Source organism: Halyomorpha halys, unplaced genomic scaffold, assembly GCF_000696795.3.
Source record: "Halyomorpha halys isolate HHAL.00 unplaced genomic scaffold, Hhal_1.1 Scaffold56.1, whole genome shotgun sequence".
Classification (NCBI taxonomy): domain Eukaryota; kingdom Metazoa; phylum Arthropoda; class Insecta; order Hemiptera; family Pentatomidae; genus Halyomorpha; species Halyomorpha halys.
In genome coordinates this window covers 2091210-2101878 of record NW_027115012.1, presented here as the reverse complement: position 1 = coordinate 2101878, position 10669 = coordinate 2091210, and the positions used below count along the sequence as shown (strand labels likewise).

The window sequence follows — 10669 nt, the reverse complement described above, 5'->3', positions numbered from 1 at the left end:
CAAACTAAAATGAAGGTTTAGGTTGTGCTAGGTCCCAATATCAAACTAAAATGAAGGTTTAGGTTGTTCTAGGTCCCAATATCAAACTAAAACAAACAACTTTGATGGTGTAATATCGATTAAATTGGAACTCCACTGTATTTGCAGCCATGCATAAGATCTGAAGTGTATGTTTGGTTCCAGCCTAGGTGTAGCCTCAGATACAACACTAATTGGTAGATAATTAATTAACAGCACAAAAATTTGTAATCTAATAATATTTTAGTCAGATAAAACTCGAATTGATGTAAACTGTAAACTATAACATATATTATGATTTTGTTATAAAAAATAATTATTATAAATGCTTACTTTGTTAGCTGCTTCCGAGCTTTGGGAATACTTGAAGGAGGTTCCTTAAATATGAATTGCCGGATGCCAAGAACATAGTCCTCTATGTATAATGGCCATTTTATCTGACGCACATCAAAAGGGAAAGCTTCTCTATCTACCTGCGATAAAGAAGAATTCAGGGCGAGTACGTTGTCATCCAAAAATTTCCATTCACGAGTTGAGAAATATATTAAACATGACACTGCTTTATCAAGCTTCTTTTGCACTGAAACCATTCTAAACAGAAGAGAAACAAAACAATTAGGAATTAAATTTTTAAAAAATATGTTTTTTCAGTCGTTAGGGATGATATTGATGTTAAAAAAATTTCAATCATAATGCCTAAATGCTGCGCCTTAGTTAAAACTTAAAGGTTCCTTTCATTCTAAAATTTACCTTATGAAATTATATAATCTATAAAATTGTACAACAGAAACAAAAGAAGAAAAATTTAAGTTTATTGGGAATATGTAAAGAGACGAGCAAACCAAAATGAAGTACCAAAAATCTAAAAAGATAATAGAAATTGATCGTTCTTGGAGAAAACCATCTTTGTACTGACTCCTGATCTTTTCAATTAGAAGATTTAAAAACTCTCTTCCAATCAGTCAGTATCAGGCAAAAACCCCCTCTCATAAGAAATAGCTCATTTAGAGTAAGAAAGAAACTGAACAACCAATTCCTTATTAATCATGAAGACTATATTGAAAATAGTTGAATAATTATTGAAAATAAATAGTTGTAAACTATTTTTTTTTACTTTTTGATCACACCTCAATCAATAAATATTAAACCAATATAAAACCAATGAAAATAATTTATTTATTAACTATATAGGTTTGGTAGAAGATCATTTATAAAAAAAATAATGTATAAATGGTGTTTCAAAATGAGTGAGAATTATTTTCTCTTCAAATTTGTTCTGTGTCACAGAAAGCATGCTGTTGAACTGCTGTGAAGGATTTCATTGCTACTAAAATTGTATTAACTGGGGTGCATTATAATGCATATCCTGTAATGTAAAGATGTAATATGAAGATTAAAAATCACTCACTCTTTTTGAATGCCATTTAGACAATATTAATTTTTGAAAATGATTTTACATTATTCCCACATTAATAATAAATAAATTAGTTTTACCATCCGACCTTCATCTTTTATGAACTTTTTTTTAATAAGTAAAATAAAGAACACTATTTAGAAAATGGACATCACCAATAATATCTATCAACTAAATTGTACCTAAGAAAAACTTTAGATTGGTGAATTATTACAAAACTTTAAAAAAAGGAAGTATAAAAGAAGATAATAGCTCCATTATAAACAATTGAAATCATAAAGCCCTAGGTAACCAATAAGCACTATATTAAATAGTAATCACAAATATGAATTTAGAAAGTAAAAAAAAAGTACATTAGTAGAAAAAAAAACACATCAAACATAAAAGAAGACTTTAAGCTTATTCCTCATATCTGGAATTCAATCATATAATAATAATAATAACAATAACAATAATTAATTGAATTGTACCCCCTTCACCACATCCCCTTCTTAAACTTTCGGCTTTTATCCTTTTTATTCTGCTCTAGACATTGACTATACTACAGTGTTATTGTTGTAAGTTTAAACTTTACTATATATTCAGATAATTTTTACTCACCCAATAATACTGGGGAATACAAGTAAGTACAAAATAAGGTTAAAATACATATTCATTTCTTTATTGACTGTTTTGTTTTTTTTATTAATAATTAGAAATGAAAATAATTTATTGTAAATGTACTTATTAAGAAAGAAATTAGTAAATTATTGAAATTGAGGAGTGGGACACAATATCAATGAAACGTACTAGAAAAATATATATATGGATTAAGAGCCATTGTACCTTGATTCTGAACCATTAGTTCTTAATTTTTGACCTCAAGGTAATATGAGAGAAATATATTATTTTCCTTAGAGATTTATTGTTTTCTATTTATTTAAGCTTTAAATAATACTCACTCTTCTACGAGACTCCATACATCACTGTTTTATTCTTATTGACAGTAAAATGAAGGAATCATATTATGTAAAATTTACTCTTCATTATTAAATCAAAGATTACAAGACTGAGTAATCAAAAATTACGATATGAAATTTAGCAAAAAAGGTATACAAAATTATATATTAAAAATAATTGCTTATGTATTTAATTGTAAATAGTCTTAAAATCCACTTACATAGGCTTTCTTCCTACAGCCCATGATACCGCATCTAATAAATAAGCTGGAACGTAATGGAGAGTGTATTTGTTGAGAGCATTTATCAACCGAGAGGAACGAGCTTTCCCGTCAGGATACCACATGAGGTCGCCAAGTGGATGCTTCCTCATAGATTCGAAACATTGCTGTACGAACTTCTTCCAAGTTATTGGAGCTTTTTGACCAGTGCAGCAGTTATAAACCATGATTCCACTAGGCCTAAAAATTGGAAGTAATTTTCTGTTGGCATATTTACATATCAGACATTTGCTGTAAATCATTACTTTAATAATGCTTACCATTAATAAATTAATAAGAGGCACAATATTATGGTTACACTTACTGAAATAAATTTTAAATTAAAAATTAAAACTTTTAATCATAGTTAATTTTCACTATTATAATTTATCACTGATTTATGATTGTAGTGATAAATTATAGTAGTGAAAATTAACTGTGATTAAAAGTTTTAATTTTAATTTAATATGAAGAATTGACAAAGTAGGATAGTTGTGGACTGAAATTAATGAACTGGGCAGAATAGCCTACATAAAGTTTTTGAAAATTGATGTGGTACTAAAATTGTATTAAGATTAACCTCGAGGATGGCCGAATTGGCCGAAACGTTTGACTAATAAAGAAATATAAATTGTTTTGGGACTAAAATTTATTTTATTTAAACAATAATAACAAGTCTCAAGAAAGTGTAAAAATCATATATATAATATATATTTTTTTATTAGTAAGATATATAACCCAAAATATACATTTTCACTGCTTATATATTCATGTTTATTGATGTTTCTAACTATTTGTTCATCTTTTAGTTCTTTTTATTAATTTTAATTTAGTTTGCTTTTTAATATATCATCACTATCAAGTTTCTTTAACAATTATCTTCCTTGTTAGACTTGTCCACTCCTATCAGAATATTTATATTTTTCATCTCATTTATAAACCTTATACTTTTTTGTATTCTTAACATAAAATTAACTTTGATAAATTAATTTTACTAATTAGTCTAACAAATTAGTGTTATAAAAGTACAGTTTAATTCACTATAGTTTAAAATGATATCAAATGATATCATGCATTTACTAAGTATTGTATGAGGTTCAGGCACAAAAAATAAATCTGATCAGAAAATACTATTCAGTGCTCTTATCATGCAGTTTTCTTTTTTGCCCCAAAACAAAATAATTTAAAACAGAATGGCTTCTAAGCTGTTGAATGATTAATTCTAAAATTTACATCCACTCTGATACTGGATATTAAGAAAATGATAAACCTGTGAAATATGGTTACTTTCGAGTGATTTACCACATATAAATAACTAAGGTTTAAAATATGATTATGAATAATTCTTGGTTATAAAGCAAGTACATTAAGTGCTAACCTTGTAGTTGCTGTTTTCCAAGCAGCACAAATCATTAAGTTGATAACAATGTCAACTGGGACCAAATCAGCTGCTTTGTTTTCATGACAGAGCATTGTTCGAAAAAATCCTTTTCCAGCTGCAGCTATGATTCCTGTTGGGCCATTCCAGTTGTCGACCCAACCAGCCATAGGTTCACGAACTGATGAAATTACTGCAAAATAATTATAATTATAATAATACAAAATTTAAATCTTTTATTTTAAAAGTTTGAAGTTACTCTTCAACATAAACATTAACAAGTATAAAATTGAAATAGTCAAAATAATGATTAAATCCATTTATTGTTTTTAATCCTAAATTAATCTGAATGGTGAAGTAGTAATGACTAGAAAAGATTCTGACAATGGTTTTTAGGAAGTCTACACCTATGTTTTTATCGGTACTCTGGATTTAGCTTCATTCTATACTATCATATACTACTTCTAATTCAGTATTTCCAATAATTTGGAAATATTTAAAATTAAATAATAGAAAATGATCTTTTCTTACCAATTGATGGTCTAACAATAGCTACAGGTAAGTTTCCACTTTCTTTTAGTAGCATATGTTCAGTTAAGGCCTTAGTAAATGTATAAGTATTCGGTCGATTTCCTATTAATCTGTAATTTTAACCACATTAAAGAAAACGGTACATTTATTTTTCTAAGAAATACCATGTCTTAAGAGAGGATTATTGATTGATTAAATATTCTAAAATCTACTTACTTTGGTGTAAGTGTTTGAATGAGTTCATCGTCCATCCATTCCATAGCCTGTATTATATGCTCTGGGTCGTAAGGTGGCGGATATATCTCCTCTTTTACTTCATATCGATCGCAGTTACAGTAAGCAGTACTAACATGTATCAAAGCCTAAATTTTGAATAAACAGTTAAAATAAACGAACTGTAAGAAATATATTCAGGTAGTAAGAATATTTTTATTAATATTGTATTATAGTATTGATTGCAAAGTCTATAAAGTCTAGTATGCAAAGTTAGCTAAAAACTGATTAGTAAAAATATACCAGGTTCATATGCAGGGTGTTTAGGGGGTATATATCCTAACTAAAAATATGAATTGATGAACTCAATACAAGAAAAAAATTCTGTCTGAAAGTGTGTACCTTAAAACTTTATTTAGGACATTTCACATTTAAAAATTATCACTTTTTTTTTTTTAATTATTTATATTATAATCAGTAAATTAATATATGTTACAACTAATGAAATATAAACACTAAAATTCAATTTGAATGTTGTTCAAAGTGACACCTTGAACATTAAGAAAGAGTTGCCATTTTCCTTCCACAGCAGCATGGGATTATGTGTTATTTGTCATACTGCAGATCTGATATTCCTCGATTTTTTTTTGGGGTGGGGAGGGAGGATGACACTGGACAAAAAGTCTATGCAAGCCTGGTTTATGGCCCTAATTTTTTATGAAGAAGGATAATTGAAACTTGTGAAACAATAGCACATATCTAGTGCTGTTCATCCATTTCTGTTGTGGAGGAAAGATGCCGAGCTTGTCTTAATGATCAAGGTAATCACTTTAAAAATTAATAACAGTGATGGCTAAAAACAAAACTCAATCTAGATAATTGAATAATCTTTTAAAATATTATAATTTTCGTAAGGTCATAAATTTAGAATAAAATACAATGTTCTTAATACAGATATTTATTCTGTTCTTGGACGTTTTGGGGATACTGTGTCTCCTTCTCCAGAATTATATAATTCACTGTTTAATCTAGGAAAACTAACTACAATTTTATACATTTTTGTTAGTTTTATTTCTGATTATAAATAAAAAAACAAAACAAATAAATAAGAATCTTAAAATAATATAGTAGTTACTTAATATGTTTAACTTATGCAGATAATTTGAACATATTAAATAACTACAATATAATTTTAAGATTTTAATTTATTTATTATTATTTTTTTATTTATAATCAGAAATAAAACTAACAAAAATGTATAAAATTGTAGATCCAGTTTTCCTAGATTAAACAGTGAATTATATAATGCTGGAGAAGAGAACACAGTATCCCCAAAACTTCCAAGAACAGAATAAATATATGTACTAAAAACATTGTATTTTATTCTAAATTTATGACCTTATGGCAATTATAACTTTTTAAAAGTATAGGTAATATGATGAAACAAATAATCAATAAATATCAATTAGTAATTGGACCATTCTCATAAAAATATGAAAAACTTATGCTTAGATATCTTCCAGCATTCCATTTATAATGTTGGAACTGATGAAATTTTCAGATTGCAGTGAAATACTATATCTAAAGTGAAATTTTTTTTCTAATGGTCAAATATTTCTTATATAAAGAAAATTAGTTATATTCATAGACTATTTCATGGCTTTATTCTGTCAAAGAACAATCTTCTCAACTTCCACTTTAGGTGAGAATTCCCAAAAAAAATTCTAAAAATCAAGACAATTAAGTAATTTGTAAATAAGTATTTATTTTACCTCAAGGTTTATCATTGAGTGACATAAATGAACAAGCCTTTTTGTTCCAAGTATATTGATGGTGACTGATAACTTGAGGGCTTCGTCGAACTTGACGGTCGCTGCCGAATGGAAGACGACAGAGACGCATTGTGCTAAGCGCTGCTGGTCTGCCGGGCTGATTCCAAGTTCTGGTAATGTGATGTCTCCATTGATGGGAACTATTTTTTCTAAATCACTTGGCCTCTCCTCCCTCACTCGATTGAAAAGCTAATAAAATCATTTATAGGCTAGTTAATTAATTCAGTAAAATATAAAATTAAAAACAAATTAAGATTAAAATATTGGAAGATCATTAGTTGACCATATGTGACTTATTGTAGAAAGAAGCTCCTCCAGGTGGCTGTTAATGCTTAACATGGGTAAATAAGAAAAAGTTACAAACATTGTAAAACACGATAAGAATAAACATATAAAGTTGTAAAAAAGATGATATATTAAAAAAAGGAACATAATAAACTAAAAACAAGTAAAATAAGGAGTGATAGAATTACTCCTGTACTATTAGTACTGGAGTAATTAATGTAGAAATAATAAGAAATATTTTACAATAAAAACTCTCACTCTTTCTTTCTTTTAATTATACAATATTTTTTATTACTTTTAGGTATTATTATTCCACTATTCATTACTCCAATAGAACATTTATAATGCCATCACTCATTGCTATACTTGTTTTTAGTTTATATTCCATTCATATATATTTATATTTTTGATTACTACATTCCCCTTTTTTATATATTTTTTTTTTATAAATCATGTTATTTACTACTTTATATGTATATTCTTATGCTCTTATGATATTTACAATATTCATATCTTGTTCTCATAGTCCTGATAAAGCACTGTAGAGAAGTGAAACTTCAGTCACAAATAAATAGTTATTCTATTATTTTTCTATCTTTATTGACCACCACCCAGACCATCTTCTTACAATAACACTAGAATAGATATATAAAAATGTGGTCAGCTAGTAATTCATGATGTTATGGTAAGCAGGTTAGGATGAAAGAAGGGAGGAAATCTGCTTTGAGACAATCTATCAGGGTGGCTCATCACAACTGTGACAGCACAGAAATAGTCCAAGTCGAACATCACAGCCAAATGGACATATAAAAAAAAAAAACATGCTGCAAACATTTCTAATAGCCCAAAACAGACGAATGAATAAAAAAACAATTTTATTATAGAACAAAATTCCCCTAAAAGTAGCTGTAGTGTTTGGCTAATTTTATGGACAATTTTACAAAATTGAGGTATTTAAGTTGAAATTAAAATTTCATCATTTTAATTAATATTATGGCTATATCTATTTTTTACATTAACTCAGTGATTTGATTATGCAATAGGGGAAGGAATAGATGTTGTTTCAAGGGGAGAATGGATGATTATTAGTGAATAGAGATAGAAAGATAATTCCTGAAGGATGAAGGATTTCCTGAAATTGGTGGTTATATGAGAAGAAATATATAACTCAATCGGTTGGAATTTAGTATTTAATGAATAAATGAATGAACGCAGAGTGAGTAGGTAAAAGATATAGGTAGATTTTTTGGTTTTAAAGATTTGGAAAAAAAAAAAAAAAAATGAAACTAGTACTGTTGGAAAGTAGGATACCAACAGGAAACTCAAAGATAAATCTTATGAAGTAATTCATGAGTCAATTGTTATATGATGTTTTTTGGAATAAATTGCTAAAAAAAAATCATAAAGCGGAAATAAACACTACTCCATTGAATATTAAATAAAAGTTTATTATTTTTAAAAAAAAATTGTTCGAGATCAAACTGATCTTCAGCAAAAGTGAAGTGAACTACTCGCGTGTAATCACTAATTTTTTTTTTTCTATTTGAAGTTTTACCAATTTAATTAATGATCTATTTTAAAGTTTTACAGCAAATTAGAATTTAGGGTAAACTAATACAAGAAAATATATTTTTGTATGTGGAATCATATTTTATTTTATTGAAGTATCTGTTAATTAATATATCATTTAGGAATTTAGTCGATAATAAATAAATTATTTATGATGAATAGAACCTAATACATAAAAATACTATAGTAAAATTATTATAGATTGATATACAAATATGTCCTTAATACTCAATTTAATTTAATTTATAATTGATATATAAATTTAAATAAAAAATAAAAGGTCTAAATAATACAAATTTATGGAATGGAAAGGTTATAAATTAAAACAGTGTTTTTACTTAAATAATTTAAAAAAAAAAATCAAAACTAATGTTATTTCTTTAGAATATTAAATAAATTAAAGATTTGATAAAATTTAATTCAAAATGATATTAGAATAATTATTCTGTAGTCCAATAGTACTTTTAGTCACAAGAGAGAGCCCTATTATATTTAATTGTTGTGAAATTAAAACCCAAGTTTAAAAATGTGCAATAAATATTAAAACTATTACAGAATTTATTTAAGAAACCATTACCAAGCATTTATTCCAGTCCAATATAAATCTGAAATGACACTATTATGGAAATGTTAATAAAATCCTTATTTCAAGAATTATATGAATATTTTAATAGTTATGTTATTTTTTTTTTAGATCACTTTCAGAGATTATACTACTCTTTTGTTCATAATAATGCCTATTATTATTATTTTCTAACATTATTTACATAATTTTGTTCTTTGAACTAGATAATTTTAGTTAAGTAATTACAATTTTTAATCCATAGAAAATAATCTGATCAATGTTTTGCAGCAATTTGATTCTGAACCCCCCTCCAAAATAAAAAAATAAATAAAAACGAGTATTCCCACTTATTTTGCAGGGGTAATATGAGAGAAGAAACAGACCCAAGGAATTTCAATTGGGTGTTTCCTGGCCTAATGGGACAGCTGACAATAGGCAGACAAATTAGATTCCCAGTCAATAAGTTTCTGATAAATTCTCTTTAACTAAATAGAAACAGAAGAATATTTATTTCTAGTGCAGTGTTTATGTTTTTTCATTAAAAGTCTGTTTTAAAAAGTTTTTATAATAATTTGATGCTTTAAAGTGAACAGATTAATCATTACAGATATGTACATAAGTACAAATAAACAAAAACCTTTACATATGAATGGATTGAAGCAAGAATATGGCAAGCCAAAATTTTGAAAAACATTAGTATTTTCTACAAAATTTTATGTTTTCTTTATCTATAAAGCTATTTATAATTATGTGTTTGCTTAAATTTCAACAAATCAACTGTATTATATATTATAATATATATAATAAAGTAGATATGTTGAAATTACATATTGTATAAAATGTCTAATAAATTAAATTAGAATATTAAACTTTTTTAGAAGTTGGAAAAAGCTCTACTGAAAAATTCATATCAAGTGGTCTATTAATATAAGCCCTTAATTTATTTATAATATGTGGATGGATAACATAATTTGTGAAATAGGGTTTTAATTTACAACAATTAATCAGCATAGAACGCGTGCATAGTCCAGAAGATGTATTGCAAGCACTATATAATAAAGAATTAATTGTAGGATTAATTGTTGTAAATTAAAACTTTGTATACCAATAGAAATTCTATTGGTATACAAAGTTTTAATTTACAACAATTAAACAGTTTTATTTTAATAAAATGGCTCTCTCTCATGGCTAGGGAAATAAAATTATTATCAGGTGGACTTACAGACTTTTGATTTTGATTAAAATCGCATTCAATTTTTTTTAATCTGCAAAAAGAAATTACACCAGTTTGGATCATTTTAAAATTATTTATGTAACAACATTTTATATTTATCAATAATTTTTTCATGCCATAGAATTAGTATAATGTCGTCATTTATATTTTTTATACATTTAAATACTGGTTATAAAAGAAGTTAAAATTATTATTTATCTTTTAATCTTTCTTATATTTTTAGTTTAGACATTTAATTAAGATATAATTATTTAATAATCTATGATAATTTTATTTTAATGTTTTTATTTTCGATCAAGGGTATGACAAGCCAACATTTTGAAAAAAATTAATATTTTGTGTGAAATGTAATTTTTTTTATGTATAAAGCTATTTACTATTATGAAGGAGATCTTCAGGGGAGCAGCCAACAAGATAATATTTTAATAAATA

At 26.4% G+C, this 10669-nt stretch overlaps 1 protein-coding gene across 1 annotated transcript in view; it reads right to left on the bottom strand.

Annotated features, from left to right (window-relative positions):
• The window catches only part of LOC106692430 (putative fatty acyl-CoA reductase CG5065), a 16910-nt gene that overhangs the window by 3749 nt on the left and 2492 nt on the right, over positions 1-10669 (bottom strand). Inside the window, exons 2-7 of the mRNA XM_014438379.3 lie at positions 6525-6773; positions 4756-4901; positions 4540-4649; positions 4009-4201; positions 2592-2831; positions 352-609 (exon numbers count right to left, since the gene is read on the bottom strand). Of these exons, the coding sequence (XP_014293865.1) occupies positions 352-609; positions 2592-2831; positions 4009-4201; positions 4540-4649; positions 4756-4901; positions 6525-6773 (1196 nt within the window). The remainder of the gene's footprint in view (positions 1-351; positions 610-2591; positions 2832-4008; positions 4202-4539; positions 4650-4755; positions 4902-6524; positions 6774-10669) is intronic.